We start from the raw sequence: 26,034 nt of genomic DNA, 5'->3' as shown, positions 1-26,034 counted from the left end.
GAACCTATGCATCTTTAGCACCTGAAGTTACATGCATAAGGCCCTACTGTTTATGTAGTTTCTCAAAGTTACCAGCACATTTCCTTATCCTGTGAAAGTTTTCCTACATAAAAGTCACTCATTTCCCACATAGTTTAACACATTTAAATCCCAAAACCATTACTATTTTAAAGAGATCCTACTTATATTATTACTTAAATCTTTTAATTAAAGAGTATAAGTGTTAAGATTATTTACTAAGGTTTCCTATTTTTGTATCTCCCCCCTCTTTTACTTGGAATTCCCTTTTTTTGTTCCTCCAACAGCGTTTATTAAGCTAGGGTATGTTTTAGGTTTATCTTATTTTACAAGATTTAGAGAGAAAGGGAGAAAGGATATAGAAGAGGAAAAAGGAGAATGAGAAGGTTATGGAATATGGGAGGAATGGGTTCTAAGAAATATCTAAGGTTCTTTGAAATATCTAAGGTTCTCCCCCTTTTTATATTCTCTCTTTCCATGTTCGACAGCCGAAGTTGCTCTACTCCCCCAAAATCCTAGGATTCCAACCTTAGTTACTCAATTATTTTGTCAATCATTATTTAGGTTACTCTTTCATCTTGTCATCACTTTTTCTAGAGTTTCTGATTACCATGTTCTAGGGGAACACTCTATCACCTAGAAGCATATTTAGACCTATATTGGTGAGGGGTATTACACTGCCGCTTATTACTTTTCAACTCAACTCAACTAAGCCTTTATTCTAAAAATTTGGGATCGGCTATATGGATTCACTTTCTCCACTCTAAACGATTTTGGGTTAAATCCTAAGAAATGTGTAATGCTTCTAGGTCATGTTGTACTACTCTCCTCCAAGTCAATTTAGGTCTACCCCTTTTTTTCTTTCTATCCTCTAATCTAATGTGCTCTACTTGTCTAACTGGAGCCTCCGTATTTCTATGCTTCACATGACCAAACCACCTCAATCTCCCTTCTCTCAACCTATCTTCAATTGGCACCACTCCTACCTTTTCTCTAATACTCTCATTACGGACTTTATCTAGTCTAGTATGACCACTCATCCACCTTAACATTCTCATCTCTGCAACTCTTATCTTAGACGTATACGACTCTTTCAGTGCCCAACACTCACTACCATATTACATAACCGGTCGTATGTCTGTACGGTAAAATTTTCCTTTCAACTTATTAGGAATCTTATGATCACATAAAACTCCCGTGGCACGTCTCCACTTCAACCATCCGGCTTTAATCCTATGACTAACATCTTCCTCACATCCCCCATCTACTTGAAGGACTTAGCCTAGATATTTAAAGTGATTACTTTGGGACAGTTCCACTCCATTCAAACTAACTCCTTCCCTATCACCAGTTTGGCCTTCACTGAACTTGCAATGCATGTATTCTGTCTTCGTTCTACTTAACTTAAAACCCTTTGACTCTAGAGCACTTCTCCAAAGCTCTAGCTTTCTATTGACTCCTTTTCGTGTCTCATCTATCAGAACAATATCATCCGCAAACATCATGTACCAAGGAATACTCTCTTGTATATGTTTCATCAATTCATCTAAAACTAATGTAAAAAGGTAAGGGCTTATGGCTAATCCTTGGTGTAATCCAATTGAGATCAGAAAATCTTTTGTGTCCCCTCCCACCATGTGCATAATAGTAGTTGCTCCTTCATACATATCTTTCAACACTTGTATGTACCTAATAGATATCCTCTTTTGTTCTAACACATTCCATAAGACATCTCTTGGAACACTATCATAAGCCTTCTCCAAATCAATAAAAACCATGTGCAGATCTTTCTTCACATCTCTATATTTCTCCATCAAGCTTCTAATGAGAAAAATCGCTTCCATAGTTGAACGACCGGGCATGAAACCAAATTGATTGAGAGAGATAGAAGTATCATGACGTAGTCGATGCTCCACAACTCCCTCCCACAACTTCATAGTATGGCTCATGAGTTTAATTCCCCTATAGTTTGAGCAACTCTACATGTCTCCTTTATTTTTAAAAATAGGTACTAAGATACTCCCCCTCCATTCATCAAGCATTTTCTTTGAGTTTAGAATTTAATTAAATAATTTAGTTAACCATGCCACTCCCATATCTCCTAAACACTTCCACACTTCAATTGGTATTTCATCGGGTCCACAAGCTTTACCCACTTTCATTCTCTTAAGTGCTTCCTTTACTTCTAAAGATCTAATCCTTCTAGTATAATTCACATTCTTTTCTATTGTTCTATAATCTATATTCACGCTATTATCATTTTGACTATTATTAAAGAGATCATTAAAATAATTTCTCCATCTTTCTTTAATGTCCTCATCTTTCACCAACACTTTTCCTTCTTTATCCTTAATGCAGCTAACTTGATTGAGATCTTGACATTTCCTTTCTCTCATCCTTGCTAATCTATAAATATCTTTCTCCCTTTCTTTAGTTTCAAGTTTCTCATATAACTTTTCAAAGGCCTGTGCTCTTGCTTGACTAACTGCCTTTTTTGTCTCTTTCTTTGCTATTTTGTACTGTTCATATGCCTCATTATTATCACATTTAGGTAATTTCTTATACCATTCCCTTTTTCTCTTCACTGCCTTTTGTACTTCCTCATTCCACCACCATCTCTCTTTTGAGGGTGGTCCATGTCCTTTAGACTCTCCAAGTACTTTTCTAGCTACTTCTCTAATCTTTGATGCCATCTGTATCCACATATCATTGGCCTCCATATCCAGCTTCCATACTTCGGACTCAAGAAGCTCATTTTTGAACTTCACTTACTTTACTCCTTTGAACTTCCATCACTTTTGTTCGAGCTACACTATTTCTTCTGACCTTACTTAAATTGTTCCTAAACTTGACATTCAAGACCACCAACCGATATTGACTTGTTAAAGCCTCTCCTGAAATGACCTTGCAATCCTTGCATAAAGCTCTATTTGTCTTCCTGGTTAAGAGGAAGTCGATTTGGCTTCTATGTTGCCCACTTTTGAAAGTCACTAAATGTGACTCTCTTTTTATAAAGTAGGTATTTGCTAACATTAGGTCGTATGCCATAGCAAAATCTAGGATGCTTTTTCCCTCCTCATTTCGACTTCCAAAACCAAAACCTCCATGAACATTCTCATAACCTTGTCTATCACTTCCTACATGTCCATTCAAATCTCCACCAATGTAAACATTCTCTTCATTCGGTATGCTTTGTATTAAATCATCCATATCTTCCCAAAACCTTTGTTTACTCTCACTGTCTAGTCCTATTTGTGGGGCATAAGCACTAACTATATTTATTGTTTCTCCTTCTAGTACTAGCTTTACTAGTATAATTCTATCTCCTACTCTTTTCACAGCTATTACTGCGTCTTTCAATGTCTTGTCTATGATCATGCCCACTCCATTCTTATTTCTCTCCTTTCCGGTAAATCACAGTTTGTACCCTGAATTACCCACTTCCTTACTTTTCTCTCCTACCCATTTAGTCTCCTGAATACAAGCAATATTCACCCTTTTCCTTTCCAAGGTATCCACAAGCTCCATTAATTTTCCTATAAGTGATCCAACATTCTAAGTACCAACCCTGATCTTCCTCCTAACCTGCTCCTTCCTAATTGGTCTCTTTCTATGATATCTTCTATTGTTTTCTATGTCTATCTTGTGTTCTGTTCCACTATCTGTTCTACCATCTGTCCTATGGACTAACTTCTTTACCCACACCCGTCCATGATGTGGGAACCCTTGCTCACTTAACACCACACCTGGGAGCCGGCATGGCGCGTCGCTTTCGGTGAATGCCCTACACCCTTGCATATTTCTCACTACACCCGGGCTTCGATGTAGCGCGTCGTTAGTAGAGGACGCCCCAATGTTTATATCATTTGAATCCATATCATAAGGTGTGACGAAATTTTTACGCTGATTGTCACATACCGCAACCCTCCTCCTTTATTCGGGCTTGGGACTGGCTAAGCGCAAATTACTTAGGTGGAGTTCGCTTATTACTTTTCAATTTAAAAAAAAAATGGTATCCCTAAAGTTTTATTTATTAGCAAAATAATCCTTACATCTAAATTTACATTTAAATAATTATTTATTCTATACTTAAATAATTATACAAATTATTTTAAATAAATTAGATGTAGCCATTATTTTGCAAATAAAATAAAATTTTAAAGACTATTTTGTTAATAAAACAAAATTTTAAGGAATAAGTTGTTTTAAATTGAAAAACAGTTAAAGGAGTTAACAATCAATTTAAATGGCAGGAACTCATTTGTTAACAAAATTAAATTTTGAGGACCAAATTATTAGTCAAAAATATATAAAGAGCTAATAAGTTAGTTTTGTTATACCTAAATGACTTAATTGTAAATTACCCTCCATACGAATCATTAAAAACCCACACTACTCCATATTAGACACGTTTCATAACCTCTTTTCCTTAAAAAAAAAATAATAATAAAATAAAATTGGAAACTCCAACATAAAATGGTATCATTTTGTCATATGGCTCATCCTTTGTCGTTTGGGATGCTTTTGTTATTTAGATACAATTAACATTTTTTTTTCCTAAGAAGGCTTTTTTTTTTTTTAACTAAAACATCAAATCACAAAATTTCTACACCACTTAAACTTCATATGAAGTTTCTTACAAAATCAATACATATGTGTGTTTTTGTATTTTTGTTAATTGAAATGAAAAAAAAATATATAGTTAGTAAAATAAAGTGGTCAACCTGGCATAATTATAACTAATTTTTTATATTAAGATAAAATTATTAAAATTAAAAAGACGATATAATTTTTCTTTCTAATTATTCGTGCCACATAACAATTCATTTAATTAAAAAAAATCACATAGAAACACATCTCTTATGATCCATTTAGAATAGAAGTTATTATTATTATTATTATACTGTACTAAAAGAAAGTTAGCTTTTCACGTTCCTAAGAACAGTTAAATTAGTCCCTCATCCTTCCTTTCTCTTCTTTTCACACATGCAATTTGTATTATAAACTTTTATTTTATTTGTTCATTTACTTAAGGTTTCAATATGTTGAGTGAGTAATAAAAAGGAATTACAATAGTATAAATAATTGTCCATTTGCAATAAAGTATAATTCACTATTTTAATAATAATTTTATGATCATTTAATTTTTTTACAGTTCCTTATTTTTAATATTTTTATTTTTTAAAAAATTATTTTATTTTAAAAAATAAAGACTTTTTTTTTAATTTATACATGATATGTTTTGAAATCATGTTACTTAACTTTTTCATTCAATTATTTGAAGTTTCTACATTAACAAGAATGCTTGAAAGATCTTTAAATTTTTATCTAGGAATTTTATTTTATTAATTAAATTTTTATTTATTTATTTGAATTTTTAAATTAATTAACTGTTTATATATTAATTCAAATAATATTTTACTATTTTATTTTTTTAATTATTTAACTATTAATTATTAAATTTGCTTTAATTATTATCATCGTTCTTAAATCAATTTTGAAATTAATTAAAATAAAAAAAAAATACTTGTCACATTGTGCGGGCTTTTAGATCATGTAATATATTAAAAGTGAAATTTTTTTTTACCTAGACTGAATATACATGGACCCAATATATAAAATATATAATAAAATTCATCTATTAATAAATAGTCCTTATATATTTATGATTTGGATCGACTTAGAATCTCCCTTAAAAGGGAATCAATTTTTACTGTTCTCAGCAGAATAGTAAGAACCGTAAAAGTTGGTTTTCAACCGCATCTCTCCAAACTTCAAACAGATCCCCTTTGTTTGACGAGTTAGCATAACGTAGTTGATTACTGATTTTACGCTATGTGAGCACGCGGTGAGGTCCAAATTCCGGCACAAGATCAAATACTAGCTTATCTTGTTGATGATGATGGAAGAAGGTATTAATTACCAACAGCATCTGCGACGGCAATTCATTTGATGTTGTTGACATTTAGCGATGACATTAGCGATAGCCTAATACATCGGTCGTTGAAACCTTCAGCAATAATAAAAAAAATTCTATTGTTAAAGACCTGTTTCTTTTTGTAGTGACATAAAAATAGTGTTAGGTTTTTTTTTATATGAGTTAATTAATTTATTTTTTTTAATCTGTGTGATTATTTTTTTTTTTTATAATTAAGCTATAACTAGGGGTGGCCACGGTTTGGTTTCGAACCGAAATCGAACCGGAACCGGTTCGGTCAAAATCGGACCGAAACCGGTCAAAACCGGAACCGGCTTCAAACCGGACCGAAACCGTCCTTCTACGGTTTGGTTCAGGTTCATAATTTTTAGAAACCGTGAACCGGCGGTTCCGAACCGAATTGAACCGACGATTTCGAACCGGACCAAACCGACGATTTAAATACAAAAAATTCAATAAATAATTCATTCTACTCCTAATTCATTTATATATATATATATATATATATATATATGTATCATTAATTCATTAATTCTCTACACTCTCTTTAATTCTTAATACTCTTTCAATTTCTCTCAAATTTTCTAAATAATTATTTTCTACACTCCTTTTAATTCTCAGATTTCTACAATTCTACTTTATTATTTTTATACTCACTGAAATTTTTAATACTATCTCAATTACTCATATTATTTTATATCTTCAATAAAATTTTCAATACCCTCTATTTTTATTTTTTTTTCTTTTATATTTTTTTAATTATTAATTATCATATAATTTTTTTAAAAAAGGCAAATAATACTCAATTCAACTAAGCTTTTATCCCAAAAATTTATTGGGGTCGGCTATATGGATTCTTTCTCCACTCTAAACGATTTTGGGTTAAATCCTCAAAAATGTGTAATGCTTCTAGGTCATGTTGTACTATTCTCCTCTAAGTCGATTTAGGTCTACCTATTATTTTCATTCTATCCTCAACCCAATATGCTCTACTTGTCTAATTGGAGCTTTCCTATGTCTATGCTTCATATGACCAAATCACCTCAATTTCCCTTCTCTCAACTTATAACTGAAAATTTTGATTCCTCTAAATCCTAAAGGGATACATAGGTAAAATTAAGTTTATGCACCTTTTTCTATTTTTTTTTAAATTAGTTTTATCTCTAGTTTTTTAATAAGTTCAAGTCTTTGCTTATTAAATTTTTCTTAAAAATAAGTTATTTTTATTCTTATTTTTCTTATTTTATTTTGATTGAAAGATTTCTAAGAAAAATTAAAATATTTTTACAAATATAACTTAAATTCTAAATTAATAAAAATTTTCTATAATTTTTTCCTTTAAGTTGTTCTTAAACCGCCCCTAAACCGCTTTCAAACCGTCTTGAATTATCATTTTTTGAACCGTCCTCTAAACCGTTTTAAACCGGGGCTCGAACCGGAACCGGCGGTTCAAAAACCGTCTTCCGAACCGTCCCATGATGGTTTGGTTCAGGTTCATGATTTCATTGAACCCTAGCTATAATCAGATATTTTTTATTATAAAATTATATATTATTCAGTGCATTATATTAAATACATAATAAAAGTTATATTATTAATATAATGTATTTTTTTATCAGAATATTATTAATATAATTTTATTTGGTCCTAAACTAACTATATACATGTAATAATGAACAACTGAATTCACAAAATGACATTAATGATGGATAATAGTTTCATTTATAAAATGTAAGTATAATATTTTTATATTGTTATAAAACAAAATTGGATATATTTCAACATAAATATTTTTTTATCTATGGAACATAATAATAATAATTTCTATTTCTCCGCTCAAGACTTTAAGGCTCTTTCCAACTAGAAAGGTGAAAAATAACGATTTTGGCTAATTAGTATGAAATAAATAAAGGTTTTGATGCTTATAAAAATCTCTTGAAAATTCATGTAGGAATCAAGAAAGTTTTAACTTCTGTTAGATAATAATAAAGAAAGTAGCTCAACATTTTAACGAATTTTATATGGTATCTCAAATTAAAATCTTAATAGAAAGTAATTATTAAAAAAAAAAAACTCACTTAAATTGAAATTGGCCCACTAAATATGAGGCCCATGTACTCGAACTCCAACTCCAAAATCCCACATCGGTACGGAATAAAAATACTTTTTATTTTATAAACTTCTCTTATGGGCCATGCTATCGTGTTCGTAGAAAGGAGAGATGGTTGGCATCTCCCCTGACAGGGACGGGAACAGCCTTCGGGCTTACCTGTTACCAACACATACGGTTAAGGCTACCCGCCTCTCAGGTGGATCTCTAACCCAATTTTTTTTGTTCTTTCAATACAATGTCGTGTCATATCATGATGACATCTTTTGAGGCTTGGGAGGCTGTTTGGTACGGCAAGCAATGAAATTGAGCTTCAAGTTGCCAGATCATCATTTAAGGAGATTGCCAAGTAGTCTCTCTTAATTGGATATCCAGGATATCATCAGAGATGTTAAGCTTTATTTTTCAGCCCTTGATCGGTTTTCCTTCTCTTTTGTTCCAAGAGATTGTAACCATGTTGCCCGTAGTTTAGTTTAAGGGCCGAACATTATTCCATTTAAATTAAATTAAATTATTTTAATTTAATAATTTTATTAAATTAAAATAATTTAATTTAATTTAAATTTTAAAATAATTTAATTTAATTTGATTTATATTATAAAAATTTTAATTATATTAATTCGGTTTAATTTAAAAAAAATCGATTAAATTGAATTAAATTAAATAATTTTATTAATTTTTGAATTTATTTATTTTTATGGAGAATTTATAAATTATATGTAATTATATATATATTGTTTAATTTCATTTATTAATGGTTATTAAGTTTAAATTAAAGTTAAAATTAAACAAAATAACTTAAAAATTAAATTTAAATTAAAAATTAATTAAAATCAAAATCAATGAATTTGAACCGAACTGATCAAAATAGAATAATTTAATTTAATTCAATTTTTCATCTATTTCGATTTGATTCAATTTTTTAAATATATAATTTAATTTTTATAATTTAATTCGATTCAATTCGATTTGAATCGAATGTTTACCCTTAAGCCATAGTTTCCATAGCTATGAGGATGTTCGTAATTCCTAGCAGCAAATCATGTTTGTTTCCTTAATCATGCTTGAATAGTAGTGATTAAAACATAAAGAATACTCCAAAAAATCATCACATCTAAATTAAATTTGATTAATATTTTTAATAATTAAATCCATTTCAAATGTAAACTCTATGTTATATTTAAAAAATATTTAAATTCATTTAATTTTATATATTTTAATTAATGATTTAAATAAAAATATTCTTTATTAATAATTTATATTTTAATAATTTTATAAAATATTAAAATTTATTTATTTAAAATATAATATATAAAAATTTATAAATATTATTAAAATATATATTTTATATTTAATTAATCATTTATATAAACTGTTTCGAGTAACAAATATATAAAACATAAAACTTAAATTTATTAAGAGTATTATATCTCAAATTTAAATTTATTTCAAATCTAATTATATATTATCTAAACTCTTTTTATTAGAGTTTGATCAAATCGAATATTAAACTGGAATGATATATTTTCTTTGGAAAAAAAAATCTATTAATTACAATTTTATTGTGCAAAAAGCTGAATTTTGTTTGATAAGACATTGTGATTTGTTATAGAGAAATATATAAAAGTAGTTTAATTAATGCCAATGCCTGATGAGGTTATGTATTCTGCTATTTTTACATGTTTATTGCTAATTTAACAGTTTCAATTTTTATTCAAAAGATGGGTCAAACAATAATTTTGTTAATATATATCCTGAAGCTAAAATAGCATTTTTCACAAAATTTCATCATATCATTAATTTAATGGTTTTTTTGATAAAATAGTTTAATGATTTAATTCAATTATTTTTAAAAATTAATTGAATTAATCTTTTTAATAAATTTCTTTATAAATTTACTCATTACATGTTAAAATTAAATAATTAAATAAAACCTAATTAAACTTATACAAAGCATAAATTCACAACTTGTTTCAATATAATTTTTGAGCCATATAATTTGATTAAAAATTGTGCCATTTACCTATGATTAAGTGAACCTATAAGCTCTTCAATTTTTGGGATAAGTTTGCAATTATATAATATAAAATTAAAAAAAAATAATAATAAAGTATTAAACCAAGTCCTTTCCATTGGCTGTTTGTCTATAACAGTCCAGCTATTTGCGGGGCGGCAAACTCAACTGGCTGCTTAAAGGGTTTTGACCCTGAGTTCAGTAAAGGCAGCTTCTTCCTTACAACTCTGACATTTAAAAAAGTATATGGGATTAACAATCTGTTGATGACCAGCTCACGCTCAAAGATTTGGACATAGCCAATTGCATCCCACAAGGTGATGTTGAAGAAATGTTTCTCAGACTCACCTGCTCGTCTCTTGAAAGTATAACAGTTCAAGGAAATAATTTTAAGGTAGACAGGAATTGAGGGATGGGAAATGTCCACATGTCGCCAATTTGAGGAGCTAGATCTCGCAACTGTCAGTCCCTCTCTCAAGATTTGCAAATTTTGAGGTGCAACATTTATGACCTTTCCATTATCAGTCTTGTGGCTGAATGGATTTAAGCATAATTCTGTCACTTAAAACGGCGTATTGATTCTAGGAACTTCAAACCTTTCAAAAGCGCAAGTTCTGACTTACAAAAATCAGGTGACAAACTAATTTTTGCGCTTACATATGCACTTAAAATTTTAAGTAAATAATTAATTAAAATATTATAAGTCATTAATAAATAATTGATGTATTTAATAAAAAATAACTTATAAGTATATTTATTATATAAATAATTAAAAAAAAATATTAAATGAAATTTATAGTGAAATTTTTAAAATTTAATGAGAATAACATGATAAAATATTTAATTAAATTAATTTATAAATATATAATTTATAAACACCAAAATGAAAAATTAATCTCTCCTAATTTTTTTTTCTAAGTATAAAAAAATATTATAAACAAATTGATAAATTTATTTTTAGAGTTACGAGTTAGTTTAACCAGTTTATTAATTAAGGTATACACTCTCCTATTGTATGTCTGTTTTCTAAGAATACATTTTTTCTGCTGCTTGCAGTTTGTCAAATCACTGAAAATGGAGTTAGATGATTTGGGAAGAAGAATAACTAACCTTGAAATTACATTCTTGGAACCTCCAATTGTATCACTATAGTGGTACACCCATTCCCAGCTCAAACTGCCACAAGGGCGGTACTATTGGCTTTCTATCTCAGACATGCTGCACATAGGATTCAAGAGATAGTCTGAACAAGCTCTGAAAGATTGATCAGCAACAGTTTAAAAAGGCTTAGTTTCTTGCTCTTCATTTTCTACTGCAGTGAAGATCCACGTTTTCTTTTGTCTATAATTTCCATGTTTCATGTTTCTTCTTTCCTGAATCTACATATAAAAATTTTAGTTAAAAGACTTTCTCAAACTTAATGGCTTGTCAGATCTCTTTCTTGTGCAGATGTTCAAGGCATTCTGGTTCAACAAACAAAAATTAAGAAAACATGTAAGTTTTTTACCGCGAGAAAATTTCCACTTGCATAGAAATTGTTGGCCTCAACTAGACTCCTCATCCTTCATCCACAGTGTGAACTACTCCCAAAACTAAGATTAAGTAATTAAATTTAGATCAAATTGTTCTTAGAGCAACCCAAAAATAAAAACAGCAACACTACAAGAAATTTCTAAATGGTAATATTTGTGTATCAAAGATCATCACCTTCAAACATCAAACTTGTTATATTTTTAGAACAGGGCGTGGTTTATAAGCTCCAATTTTCTGAGGGAGACATAAAATCCTTGGCATTTTGACACCTCCAACATTAACTCCAAAATTAACACGCAACTACAGCTATAATGAGTGGCTAAACAAACAGAAATTCTTGAGATCAACCTCAAATTTATTATCTAATAAAGCCATCTGCAAAATACACCAAATTCTTCCCACAGATTTCTTTGCTGAAAACGAAAAGCCCATCTCTATTTATGCATTTTCATCCAGTGCAGAGAAATTTCACAGGGCATAAAAACAAAAATAAATCAAATAATAAAAAGTGCAAAATTATTCATCAAAAAGCTTTCTCAATAGATTAAATTAAAAAATAATAATAAAAATAATCAGTCAGTGAATAAAAGAGAAATAGGTAAAGCGCTCTAATATATATATATATATATATATATATATATATATATATATATATCAGTAAATTTGTCTCTCAAGCTCTCTTCTTCCTGGGCAGTATAGTTCTCTTGCCCATCGACGAAGCAGTCTTAGCAGAGACTGGCATCAGTCCACGCAGAATTGCTAGAATTCCAAATCCCATGAAGGGTGAATAAATCATCATCAATTTGTCCGATGCCTTGCCAGACCCCATCAGCTCAGCTAATATAGCACCCTGAGATTGAGATTTGACAAATCACTTCAAATTAATCATCAATCCTATAATTGGACCGTTTAACACAGAATTCAAAGGAAACAACCTTACCATGGAAGTGAACACGGAGGATCCATAGATCAAGCACGTGGTGTTAAACCAAGGCTTGGAAGCCAAAATCCCGTACAAATTGAAAAATGCGAGAGGCCATTGAAAGAGGAGCTCGAGCCAAACAACTCCGACGAAGAAATGGGGCTTCTCAGACATGAGATAGTCGCCGTATTCTTGGCTGTACCACCGCTTCAGATCGATCAAGAAGTCTGGGAAGTAGCTGGATGGGAGACATGTCTGCGCGTCGAGCAACGGCGCCGCCACCGCGATTACCAGGAAGAAGAGGAGGAGAACGACGTCGATCAGCTTCGTAAGTGCGCCCATTTTTCAGTTTTGGTTCTCGATGGAAAAGAGAAACCTGAAGGAGTAGATTGTTTATCGTAGATTCGAGAAATGAGTGGTTCAGTTTTGGTTCTCGTTGGAAAAGAGAAACCTGAAGGAGTAGATTGTTGATCGTAGATTCGAGAAATGAGTGGAGTTTAAGGGTTTGTTTGGATGGGGGGAGGAATGTAAGAAATGGAAATTTAAGTAAGCGTAAAGGATGGAAAGGGTAGGAGGATTATAATAAAAAAAAATTATGGGAAAAATAATGAAAAGGTAAAGAAAAGTAATGTATATTTTTTATGTTTGGTAAGAGGTGAAATAATGATAAGTTTAAGCGACGTATAGATAGAAATATTTATAATTTTAATTTCTTTCTTTCTTATCTCTTTTTATACCTTAAATTGAAGTGTAAGAATAATTAGAATTTGAGGGATAAGGGAGAGTAAGGTTTATCTTTACTTACTTTTATTCTCTATTAACTTATATCTTTTTAAATAGGAGCAAAATAATTACTTATCTTTCTTTACTTTTATTTATCCCTCCCTCACCCTCATCTAAAGAGAGCGACGAAAGGGATTGCAATAAGGTCGTTTCAAATGTTGGCTAAAGTGAAACTTAAAAACGACACGTTGTTTACTAGAGTTTCGTATGTCTATCCCACGTGCACCCTGTGTTGTTTCTCTCTCCCTCTCTTGAAGACCTCTGAAGATCAATTTGCCACTTCTCTTGAGATCAATTGCAGGGTTTGAGATTTATAGCTAGTTCGAAGTTTTTAGACCCATTTACAAAGGGAGAAGATGAGCGAGAAGTAGCCCGTGCTGAGGAGAGTGTCCATGGGGGATGCCACAGCTAGACGGAGAGCATCATCAACTAAAGACACACAGATGCAATGATCAAGCTAAGGATGTTATCCAAGTAAGAATCTTAATTTACATTTCCCTACCTTTTCATTTGCTTCTTTTATTCACAATAAACTCTGGCTCCGAAGTTTTGTGAATGTCAAGAAAATAGATAACCATTTAATGTAATTCTATGGCATCTTTTTGGTTTGATTATAATGAAATGAAATTATCTCATAAGACTAATACTCTAATGATTAAGATGGTTGTAATTGAGATTCAAACTTCAAAGTCATGCGAATATTTTCTTAACCCAAAAGTGAGATTCATGATAACCCAACTAATCGTGAAGAAAGCATATAGCAAATAAGAATAAACTTAAAACCACAAGAATTTGAATGGTTCTTCAAAGCCTCTAATATGTTGATGGAAAACAATCTCATTCTTTAGTCTTCCATATGAAAACTTATAACAATATTACTATTGAGTTTACATCCTAAACCTAATCCCAGAGCCCATTGCTCACCCACTCTTCTAAACAAAAGAATAACTCCCCCTATCCTTTTGGCAATCTAGGATAAACTATAGTTCAAGCCATTGCACAAAATCAAACACCTTGGCAAAGCTACCTAATTTGTATTATTAGTCCTATTTATAATATAATCTATACTAGGTCATGAAGTCATATCTCAAATTGGAGTCCTTATGAAATTGGAAATCTAACCTTAGTTTGATTTTGAGACACACTCCAACAGTTTAATATAAGATAGCCCTCATCTAATACAACTAGGATTCGTTGTCTAAATAGGAATATAACAATGACCATGAAAAATCAGGTCTCGACATTAATCTAACTGTGGGGCCTTACATGTTTAGGCTGTGTAGCCTCTTGGGCAGCACCGCTCCAAGCATACAGCGTCAACATGGACATAGGATTTTAGACTTTCTGGATTCAAGATCCTTTCTATCACATGGCCCGGCCATGCGCACAACATTTTTCCTTTTTAGGGCCTTTAGGTGTATAATAAATCTTTGAATATGAATACCTTTTAACTCAACACAATTTTGATCAGTAATTTCACCCATAAATACGAGCAATGTTTTTAAATGAAAATTGAGTGAAATAATTTATCACAATTGTAGCACCCTCCCGGTAGCAACTCCGTACATTCTAGAACGTCCGGAAAAATATTTAAACTAAAGAGAGCAATCATAATTAACTCAAATATTAATCAGAAAAATTTTAAAAAAAATTAGAAATAAAATACAACCAAGTTAAATGAGCCGGTGCCCTAGCGATGGGTAACCTAGTGAGAAGTTGCGATTCTCGCAACTAGGAGCCCTAGACCCAGGGGAAAAATTATAAAATAATTTTTGGGACTCCAGAGAAGGGTCATTGAGGTTTTTATGGCATTAGAATGCCAAGAAAATACTTAGAAAAATTTTTCAATCATAATTTTGGAGCCAAATGGAGGGCATTTTGGTCATTTCGTCTTCAGAGATGATTTTTGACCAACTTGTCCATTTATGCAAGTGAATTATATGACATAAAATATGAACAAATATTAATGAAAATTTATTTAAAAAAATGAATAAGCAATGAAAGAAAAGTAAATGGAAATAATGGGATTTATTACCTCATGCTTATGTAAGCATGAGGTAATTAAAAATGCTATGGTTAATCACATTAAAGCAAGACAATTAAAATTCAATAAAAAGGGATAAATGAGGCAGAATTCTAGAAAATTTCAGCAGCCCTTTCTCTCTTCAAAAACGTCACCCATGCTCTCCCATTGTCCACCATAGCCAAGCTTTACCAAGCTTGCTTTTCTTAGTTTTTACCCAACTAAAGCCTAAGTTCCCAACACAAATTCTTCTTCTTTCCTCTTAGTAAAGCTTTTGGGAGCAAAAAGAAATCAAAAGGAAGAGTTCTTACAAGCTTGAGATTAACTCCATTAAAGGTTAGTGACAATTAATTATTTAAACTTATATATGCATCATTAGGAGTGTGAATTGATCCATTGATTTTATGTGTTTGAAAAGTTGAAATGGTAGAGCTAGGGTTTGGACCCAAAATTGAGATGTTGATCATGTAATGGTGAAATTAAGTTTTAATGGTCAATTAGTGACCATTTGGTTTGGTTTGAATAAAAAATGAAGTGAATTGGGTTGTGGGATTTGAGGTTGGAGTGGCTGCCTTGTGTGACCTGCAGGTTTAGATGTGAGTCCAGCCTATTTGGACAACCATAACTTAAATTGTAGAGGTTCATTTGATGTTTGGCCAATTGGACATGAAACTAGACATAAAATGGCACAAATTTGGTGAAGAAACCATGCCCATAAGACCAAACTAAGTGGACCAAAACCTTGCTCCAATTCGGGTGACCTGCAATCTGCCTGGGCAAAATGACCAAATGAACAGTATTTGGTCATTTGGCCATAACTCAATCTAGCAAGGTCCAATTGACCTGAAATTTTACCAGCAACAAGGTGACATATAGACCAACAACTTTCATGAAGAAACTTGACCCAAATTATGATCATAACTTAGTCAAATTGCCAACCAAAGTTAGGTTACCAAATCTGGCAGAACCAGTTTTGCCCAGATTTTTGGAATCTGCCCAATCCGGCCAGTTATGGTTTTTAGGCCATAACTTGAGCTACAAAACTCCAAATGGAGTGATTCAAAAAAAAAATTCAACTAGACAAAATGAGGAACAACTTTCATGTTTACCATTTTTCCAAATTCCCACCGAATTAATGGAACAGTAAACCCAAGGATTGAAAATTGAAAATTCTGTCCAATTCACATTAAGCTTAGAGATGGTATTGGTAACCAATACCAACAAGTTTAAAATGCAAAATGTGGTATGTTGATGATATTTAAACTAAATTACCTATTGTCAATGTAAAAGTCAACATTTTGGTTAACTAATGAAATGAATAGTAGTCATAAAAATTTCAATTTCAAAGAATTACACAAATTAAAAGTGTTAAATGCCCTAGTAGGCCTAATGTGATTTGTTTGGATAGGTTGGCATGCCAATAGGGTTCTGTTAGCAGTACTGCATATGGCTTTATGCCATTCTGTATTTCATGGCTTCCCATGCCATTCTGTGATATAATAGCCTTTGGCTATGATAATGAGTTATTATACTCGGATTTAATCCCCGATAATTATCACAGCTTATTAGTTGTTCTGTTGCACACCGAGAGACACAATGTGACCGATGGTGTGATGGTCCGAGGTACTTAGTACCCCGTTTATCCATCCGATCAACTAGTGTAGGTTACTCGGGCAGTATTAATAAATTTTACCAAACTTTAATCAAATAATATTGCAATAAATATTTAAAATTTAGTCCACCCCAAAAATGTAAATATACATTTTGCACACATGTCTTATTTTATTTTATTTTATTCTATTTTATATTGTCACCACTAAGCAGAATTGCTTAGCGTGTCGCTTTTGCCATGCGCAAGTACAGGAGACATAGCTGGGGAGTTCAGCAGACCTCACACAGGGTGAGCCTTCATATCTGCACTTAAAGTTCAGATTCACCTCACATTACAGTGCATTTGGTAGGACATTAGGCTATTTTGATATTTTGATATTTTGTATTTTGTAACCTTCTGTAATGTATATTATAAATTCATGTAATTATGCTTTTGATGTAAATATCTATGAAACATGTTCAGTAATAAATTGAGCATTTTTTTTATTGAGTTGACTGTGGTTTGAATTTAATTGAATTTTGAGATATTGAAGTGAATTGAGAAATTGTTGAGAATATATTGGAGGTTGATTGAGAATAAGGTGATGATATTATTGGAAGTGTTTTTAACAGGTTCAGAAGAACTGTTTTTCCAATTTATAGCCGGCACTCTGCCGGATTTTCTATAAAATTTACGGAAAAATTTAGATTTATCAAAAATTATAAATAAATAAATTAAAAGAGATTAATTAAAATTGAAATATGAATTGGTGTTCCGACACACTGAGTGGCATAACTTGCTCGGCTATACTGCAGACGGGTAAGGGGTGTCACAACAATGCTTTTATGTTATTCAGATCAAATGATCCCATAGACTACCCAAGTCTTTAACTTGTCATATAAGTATAACTAATGTTTAAATTTGAAGAGCCACAAATATCTGGCCCAAAGGGTTTGGCATCTATTGCAATTGTTAATGGAATGGTATTTTCATTTATTATAGATTGAATTGAATCCTTTATTACTTGAAAACTATTCTCAAATTTCTCATTAAGGAGGAAAATAATATATAAACTCCCATCAATTTGAGAGGGAAATGGGATTTTGTAATTGTTGACAAATTTAGTAGCTAAATGGAGCATTATAACTCATAAGATTTATGTTTTGTAGCACATCCCTCAAGAGGCCCAAGAGTACCCTATTCTATACAAACCATATATTGACTTTACCCAAATAAGTAGTAAGAAATGGACTAAATTGGAAAGAGAGAAACAAAATTGTTGTTCCTTTCCTTCCTCTTTTTTTTTTTTTAGGGTTTTAAAGATTTTTTTTTTAACAATTGCTGAGCATCCACATATGTTATGTCATTCATGAAGATGAGGACTCTCTTCCCTTCAGCTTTTAAACAGAATTCCAAAAGAAACAACTCGCAAAATCACTGGAATAACATAAAAATAATAATCCCAGTGAACGGTTGACTTTGTGATTGTACTTTGCTAATGTTGTAGTTCAAGAGAGGCAATTTTTGCTATGTACTAAATAATAATAAGACTTTTCCTTTCTCTTTAGAAATCAATAATAGGCTCTCCAATTGTAAGATTTCGCTCAGGTGTCCATGGCAGGTCAAAGAGCTTTGCTGTTATGAATTTGAAGACCTTATTTACATTAATGTTGTAGGTTGCGCTTGAGAAGAATAGTGTTGCATTCAAAGCCTTGGCATATGCTCTTGCCTGTCACACATATATTGTACATATGTTGAGTCATTTTGTCATACAAGATATAAAATTAAAGGATGTTTGGATGAGCAATCTAAACAAACAAAATAAAAAACAAAATAATTGTAAAAAATTGCAATTGTTTTATCAATTTCCTAGAAATTGAGAATGCCATATGTCATAACATAAAAACAATACTTCAATTTTTTTTTTATTGAATTCGAGACCTTATAATTTTAAAGATGACCACTTATTTTAAGTTTAACATACACCGTAAAATATAAAAGTCAAATACTTTTAGCAACTAAGTATTGAATTTTATATTGCTAATAATTCTTTCTTACATAATTTCTAAAAATAAAATAAAATAAACAACACTAGAGAGATGGAGTATTAATGTGAATGCATCAATAGATGGGTCTTCTCCCCATAAACACATAAGCAAATTTTAAAACAACTTTGCTTGTTGGAACATTATTTTAGGTGTTCAATTCAAAACAATATTGATCTCTGATGGGTCTGCCATTTTTGCAACGGTTATATATCAATCAAATGAGCCTCTTAACCTTTACTAGGGACGTGTTTATGGCTGGGTCTTTTTGTGTTATAGAAATTGGTTTATTGAGCTCCATTATTCAGTTATGCATTAATCTAATAATTTTTTAACTTAATAATACTTCTTACTTTTTTATTAATGAGTTTCCTAATTTTTTATAAAATAAAATTTCAATACGTTTAAATTAAAAAATATAAATAAATTATAGACTAATAACACACAAATAATAGAAGCTAGATAGAAAAGATCAGCAAGTTGAAGTCATTGAAATGGGCAACTATGTGTCTCTTCAATCATTGTCCAAGTTCATGCTTCATAATTGATGGATAAGAAACCACTACATGATTTTTTATCCCAAAATTCTTCATGACAAATAGGCAAATGTATTATTTATTTATTTATCCACATTCTATAGCATGTGATCAATGTTGGCATAGCTTTTTGATTTTTTCAAATTATCTCCATAGAAAGTTGGATTTATAAAGATAAGAAAATGGATTGAATTTAATTTATTTTAAAAAAATTAATTAAAAAAACAAAAAATAAACTGAGTCTTACTTTTGATGAGAAGATTACCTAAGTCTTTGTTAGAGGTATATCATTTACCTATATAACTGATATGAGATCATTTAAAAATAAATTTAAAAATAAAATGATTTCAATAGGCTAAGAAATGAGAAGGTCAAATTGGAAGGCTACCTGGCTTGCAATTGCCCATTGAAGATCAATGGGAAGTTGAATAAAATCATCAAATTTGGTTCCTATTATAATTGAGATTGCAGTCTACAAAATCACCAAACCCATATCAATTAATTATAACTGGAATTGCATATTTATTTAGAGAGAGAGAGAGAGTAGTTTTTAGCTACCTGGTTCCATTTCCTTGCTTCTTGGTACCACTGTATGACACTAGAAATCACAAGAAAAACATATCATCTATAAAACGAATAATAATCATAAATTATCAAATTAATAAGGGAAAAATAGATAATTAAGAAAACAAACAAACGAACAAACCCATTTAATGTGAGCCGACTTGTGAGATCAAACATGATTAAAATTGCTGCAGAATCCTTGCAAGCCAGAGGAATTTGCTGACTAGAGGCTTCATCACCTTCACCATAATAATAATAATAATAATAATAACAACAACTTAATTAGTATTTAAAAAAAAAAAAAAAAAAAAAAAACTCACCACCAACTTCCCAGAGACCATAAGAAATCCGAGCACCTTTAACCAGTAATGTCTTGTACATCATATTCATTCCATCTTTCAGCATTCCTCCCTCTTCTGTCTCATTCCCCACGTACTTAGCCTTCACCCGTTTAATTTCACTTGTTTAATTAATTTTTGATATTTTTCAATAATTACAATAATTAATTAAAATAAATTAATTACCAGGAAACTGGTTTTCCCGATCTGGCAATCCCCGAGGAGACTGATCTTCAAAGCAACCAAATCCGAATCCTTATTACTATTATTATTATTATTATTATTATTATTATTATTATTATTATTATCATGGTGGTTATGACTCATCGCAGGTGCCATCGCCGTCATCTTCACTGTAGGAGGAGTAGAAGACGGAGTGATGACCGCCGAAACGAATCCGCTGGAGGCGGTCTCCGACGAGGATGAAACAGGCAAAGAATGAGGCGGCAACATTCGATAGTGGATAGGCTTGCCTAAGGAACACATGAGAATTTGATTCCATACGCGGAGAATACACCGCCTGAGGATCGAAATGCGACGTTGAAGCTTCAGCCTAACATCAAAACGAACCATAATTAAATTATCTTCTCTCCAATAGCTCCTGCGAAAAAACAAGAAGAAAGAGGATTGTCGTTTGTTGTTTGTCCCTGTCGTTTGGGGGTTTGCGTTAAAGTGAGAAAGGATGGCCTGAGACTTTGTGGATGGAACAGATCTATTTGGCCATGAGAGAAAAACTAGAGGCCAGACGAGGAGCTGTGCTAATATTTTGAAAGCGAAAGGGTATTTTTGGAATAATGGCTAAAATTTGAAAGTTTTCGGTTACAAAGTAACAACCTTTTGCTGTCAATGTGACTACTTTAACGGGACCATTGACTTAATTTATCCACGCATTATGTGTGGGACGTCTGTACTAGTGGTCCAAATTGCTGGCTTCATCTGTTTGCACCTTAAGGGTATTGTGGGAATATAAAAATAATTATGTGTAATTTTGTGGATTAAGGCTAAATTTCCAACTAAAATTTTCCCCCTATTTCTCCTGCTAACCACAACCTTTCCCTCCTGGCCAGCTCGTTCAAACACATATAATTAATGGTTAAGAGTTGGAATTTTGGAGGTTTTTATTTAAAAAAATTAATACAAAAACTTAATAAATATCTATATCTAAATCTATTTATATATCCTTTTAAGTTATTATATGACATTTATTTTTAATACTACCATGTGACGGGTATCACATATAGCTAAACTTTTTTTATATTTAATAGTTAGTCTTATTATATGCTAAGTATTTAATTTTATTTTTATTTTTTTTATTATCTTTCATTATTTTTTTAGTGAATTATAATTTAAATTCTAGGTATTACCATAATATATTATTTAATTTATATATTTTAGAATTATATTAATTAATTTATAAAATTTAATTTCTTCAATTACTAGATTGTTTTATTTTATTTATATTAATAAGAATAATTATTTAGTCTTTAAATATTATTATTATTATTAGTTAATTTATAAATTTTAGAATTCAAAATTTTAATTTTATCAATTAATTCATCCATCCATCTAATTTTAATATATATATATATATATATATATATATATATATATATATATATATAAAAGCTGAAACTTCGAAAATGACTCACAGAAATAAGCCACTTGACTTTTTTAAAGAAAATCACCACATGACATTTTAAAAGACTTACTAATATTAAGAGAATAAAAGAGAAAGTAGAGAATTTGTGAAAATATTGCTTGATAACTTTCTCAGGCTCTGATTTGTACATATACAATTAAAGGATCCTATACAGGAAGATATACATAATCAAGGAATCCCTTGATTATAGAGACTTAATCAATCCATTAATTTATAGATATGTACAATCTTATTCTAACACTTCTTCTCAAGTTCGAGCATATTGTATGCTTCTAACTTATTATAAATATACTCAATCTTAGTCCTTAGAGAAATTTAGTAAGAATGTCTGCTAGCTGGTCATTCAAACTAACAAAACTAGTTGCACTTTATCCAGACTTGATCTTTTGTCTAATAAAGAGATAATTTATCTCTTTATGCTTTGTCCTCTCATGAAACATAGAATTAGATGCAATATGTAGTGCAACGTGATTGTCACAAATCAGCTTCATCCATATTTTAACTTTTGAAGAAGCTGCTTTAACCTTATAAGCTTGCATGTAGCCAAAGCCATAGCTCGATACTCTACTTCTGCTTTCGATTTAGCCCCCACATCTTGCTTCTTACTTTTCTAGGATATTAGAATCCCTTTAATTAGAATGCAATACCTTGAAATAAAATGTCTATCTAAAGGAGATCCTGCCTAGTCTGCATCAAAATACCTTATAATTTATGTATGTCCCTTGTCTTCATACTACTTATCTTGTCCTGAAGTTCCTTTAATATACTTAAGAATTCGAATTGTTACGTTCTAATGACTATTACAAGGAGCTTGTAGGAACTAGCTAACCACATTTAATGGGAAATAGATATCTGGTCATGTGTCATGAGGTAATTTAACTTACCAACAAGTCTTTAAAACTGGCTAGGGTCTTTGAGAGGCTCCCCTATCCAGGAACAAGCTTAACTTTTCGGTCTACAGGAATATCAATAGGTTTGCAGTCTAGCATGCCAATTTCTTTTAATATATCCAATGCATATATTTCTTTGTGAAATGTCTACACCACCGCTAGATTAAACCACCTTAATGCCTATGAAATATTTCAATTTTCCCAATCTCTAGTTAGGAAATGATTAATAAATGTTGTTTAAGTTGGACAATGCCTTCATGATTATCACCTATTATGACAATATCATCAACATAAACTATCATATAAATATGCTTGCCATGAGAAGAATGTCTATAGAAAACTGAATGGTCTGTTTCACTTCGACACATCCTAAATTATTGAACAACAATGCTAACCTAACAGAGGATCTGTTTGAGGTAAGCTTGAGTAATATCGAAGTGGAGGAAAAGCCTTTTGGTCCTAAAGAGTAGGAATAGAAAAAGCTATGGAGATGGAAGTTTGATTAATTGTATTTGGTGAAAAATTTGGAGACATCTCAAAAAAGGTTACATCTATTGAAACAAAGTATCTCTTGATAATTAGATAACATTTATAGCCATTTTGAAAACAAGAGCATCCTTAGAAAATGCACTTGGTGGATTTTAGTTGAAGTTTATCTTTTCTTGGAGTGAGATTATGAACAAAACCATTACAACCAAATACACGAAGCTGAAGAGGAAATGGGTTTTGATCTAGATAGAGAATTGAATAAAGAGACTAATATTGCAAAACTGAAGAAGGCATGTGATTAATTAAATAGCAGGCAACATCACAAAAAATGCTAAGATACATGATGTTGAATAAGCAAAGTACATGTTGTTTCAATTAAATGTATGTCCTCATGCTCAACTATTCCATTTTGTTGAGGAGTATGTGCGTAAGAGGACTGATGGATGATTTCTTGAGAAGACATAAACGTTTGAAAAGGAAGAGAAAAATATTATCGTACATTATCACTATGTAAAACTTTAATAAAGACACCAAATTGAGTATGTATTTCAGCATAAAATTTTTGAAAGATGGAAAATAATTTAGAATGATTCTTCATTAAGACTAACCAAGTACAACGAGAATAATCATTAATAAATGTGACAAAATAATGAAAACCAAAAGTTGAACTGACTTGATTTGGACCCTGTATATTCCAATGAACAATATCAAACATGGATGCAACTCGATTATTAATTCATTTGTAAAATGGGTAACCTTTTTTTTATTGATTATAGAGTAATATTATTATGGAGCAACATCTAATTAAAGTGATTGTCGCAAGGTATTTTGCGGTCGCCTGAACGAACCCTCACCGAAGTGGGAAAGAGTGAGGAGTCGCCACTTTAATTTTGAGGGAAATTAAAGAAAACCATTTGTGAAAATAAATTAAAATGAAACCACTTCAAAAACAGAGATTCTAGGTTCCGTAAACGGGTAGGGAAGGTGTTAGGCACCCCACCTCATCCCTTAATGAGGGTAAGCAAATTTAACTTCAAGCTCTTTATAAACTAGAATTGATAGTTAGGAGGTTCGAACGGAGATGTTAATCCTCTTGGTAAAAGGGAATATTTGATTTTTCACTAATTCGGGTTTCCCAGATACATAAATAAATGAGTCGACCCTTAGTGAGTTACTGTTGTGTATCAGTTTAGTTCAAGGGGTCATTTTGCATATTTGTTAGAATTCAATTTAAGAATCGGATAAGAACTCTCCTCCGATCTCTTTTAGATTAAAATTTTGATTGGAGATCGGATAAGAACTCTCCTCCGTTCTCTTTTAGGTTAAAATTAGAAATTTTGGATTGAGAACCGGATAAGAACTCTCCTCCGATCTCTTTTAAATGTTTGCTAAAATTTTGGATTGAGAATCGGATAAGAAGTCTCCTCCGATCTCTTTTAAAATATTTGTTAAAATTTTGGTTGAGAATCGGATAAGAACTCTCCTCCGATCTCTTTTAAATATTTATTAAAATTTTGGATTGAGAATCGGATAAGAACTCTCCTCCGATCTCTATTAAATATTTGTTAAAATTTTGGATTGAGAATCGGATAAGAACTCTCCTCCGATCTCTTTTAAAATATTTGTTAAAATTTTGGTTGAGAATCAGATAAGAACTCTCATCCGATCTCTTTTAAATATTTATTAAAATTTTGGATTGAGAATCAGATAAGAACTCTCCTCCGATATCTTTTAAATATTTGTTAAAATTTTGGATTGAGAATCGGATAAGAACTCTCATTCGATCTCTTTTATTTTAATAGGAGTCGGATAAGGACTTTTTCGATCTCTCGAAATTTGATTACAGCTACACATCATAAAAGCCTAAAACTAAGGGTTCTGGCATTCAAAGATGCCAGGGATTGGAATAAGGCTTCTTTTAACTCATTGGTACCTTGTGACTAGACAGGGGATACCAGACTGAATTTTTCGACCTCCTATGTGGTCTCCTTACCAGTACCTTTTGATACCCGATCTATTCCATTTATTTATCTTAGATTTGGTTTTATTCCGCCTTATGACGTTTTGCCCAATTATTTTCTGTGTTAGTCTAGTTATTCAACTTTACTATTTTCCTGACTTGTTATTTAGACCTTCTATTTTTAAGGAAACGCTTAAGATACAGTTACCTACATTTTATCCAACTACTTATACGCTACTCGGGACTAGAACTCTTGCATTTAGAAGTAACAAAGATTAACAAAAGAATGGACTGAATAACAAAGAAGTAAACTCGAGAATGACCTTCTTCGCATTTTATAACGCAGTATAAACTTGGTGAAAATTACAAACATAAAAACAAAAGAAATACGTAAAATAAAATGAGCACTTGGTAAAGCAGTGATATAAGCACTCACCTGTAGGGAGCCGAATCTACTAAACTAACTACGGAATCACAAAACATAATAGGACTGCGGGTTGATAGCCGGAGGACTAAGGTTCGCCTTGAAATGAAGGATACTTTGCTAAAATGCAGTCAAGTCAAAAGAATAACCAAGTTTGAATGAAGTTGAGCTTGAACAACGAGAGTGGAAATAAAGA

General features: G+C 31.3%; 2 protein-coding genes and 1 non-coding gene across 5 annotated transcripts; 1 reads left to right on the top strand and 2 right to left on the bottom strand.

Annotated features, from left to right (window-relative positions):
• The first annotated feature begins 8,158 nt into the window (after positions 1-8,158).
• On the top strand, positions 8,159-8,289 carry LOC131181918 (U6atac minor spliceosomal RNA). Its single transcript, XR_009150392.1, has one exon. It is a non-coding gene; the product is annotated as a U6atac minor spliceosomal RNA (small nuclear RNA).
• A 1,883-nt stretch (positions 8,290-10,172) lies between these two features.
• Positions 10,173-13,089, bottom strand: LOC110654903 (uncharacterized). Of its 3 annotated transcripts, XM_021811031.2 has the most exons (5): positions 12,554-13,089; positions 11,588-12,463; positions 11,191-11,459; positions 10,429-10,613; positions 10,173-10,307 (listed from the first exon to the last, which is right to left on the bottom strand). In XM_021811031.2, the coding sequence occupies exons 1-2, from the start codon at positions 12,875-12,877 to the stop codon at positions 12,284-12,286; spliced, it is 504 nt and encodes a 167-aa protein (XP_021666723.1). In that variant the 5' UTR covers positions 12,878-13,089; the 3' UTR covers positions 10,173-10,307; positions 10,429-10,613; positions 11,191-11,459; positions 11,588-12,283. The 3 variants fall into 3 exon arrangements, with proteins under 3 accessions (XP_021666723.1, XP_021666722.1, XP_021666721.1); XM_021811030.2 differs by having other exon boundaries at positions 10,173-10,635; XM_021811029.2 differs by having other exon boundaries at positions 10,173-10,613.
• A 5,177-nt stretch (positions 13,090-18,266) lies between these two features.
• On the bottom strand, positions 18,267-21,181 carry LOC110654863 (septum-promoting GTP-binding protein 1-like). Its single transcript, XM_021810996.2, has 6 exons — positions 20,602-21,181; positions 20,398-20,518; positions 20,220-20,316; positions 20,072-20,111; positions 19,902-19,985; positions 18,267-18,661 (listed from the first exon to the last, which is right to left on the bottom strand). Exons 1-6 carry the CDS (start codon positions 20,986-20,988, stop codon positions 18,497-18,499), a joined length of 894 nt encoding a protein of 297 aa, XP_021666688.2. The 5' UTR covers positions 20,989-21,181; the 3' UTR covers positions 18,267-18,496.
• Between the last annotated feature and the right edge of the window lie 4,853 nt (positions 21,182-26,034).

This window comes from Hevea brasiliensis, chromosome 7, assembly GCF_030052815.1.
Source record: "Hevea brasiliensis isolate MT/VB/25A 57/8 chromosome 7, ASM3005281v1, whole genome shotgun sequence".
In the NCBI taxonomy this organism is placed as follows: Eukaryota; Viridiplantae; Streptophyta; class Magnoliopsida; order Malpighiales; family Euphorbiaceae; genus Hevea; species Hevea brasiliensis.
This window is presented reverse-complemented; position numbering and strand designations above follow the sequence as displayed.

What these genes read in the sequence shown, in the direction of transcription:
- LOC110654903 (XM_021811030.2), bottom strand. Translation starts at nt 12,877, where the DNA reads ATGGGCGCACTTACGAAGCTGATCGACGTCGTTCTCCTCCTCTTCTTC. An exon ending in CCTCCGTGTTCACTTCCATG is followed by an intron (nt 12,464 to 12,553) that starts GTAAGGTTGTTT and finishes TCTCAATCTCAG; the next exon opens with GGTGCTATATTAGCTGAGCT.
- LOC110654863 (XM_021810996.2), bottom strand. Translation starts at nt 20,988, where the DNA reads ATGGTTCGTTTTGATGTTAGGCTGAAGCTTCAACGTCGCATTTCGATC. An exon ending in AGTCGGCTCACATTAAATGG is followed by an intron (nt 20,112 to 20,219) that starts GTTTGTTCGTTT and finishes TGTGATTTCTAG; the next exon opens with TGTCATACAGTGGTACCAAG. An exon ending in AAGCAAGGAAATGGAACCAG is followed by an intron (nt 19,986 to 20,071) that starts GTAGCTAAAAAC and finishes GTGATTTTGTAG; the next exon opens with ACTGCAATCTCAATTATAAT.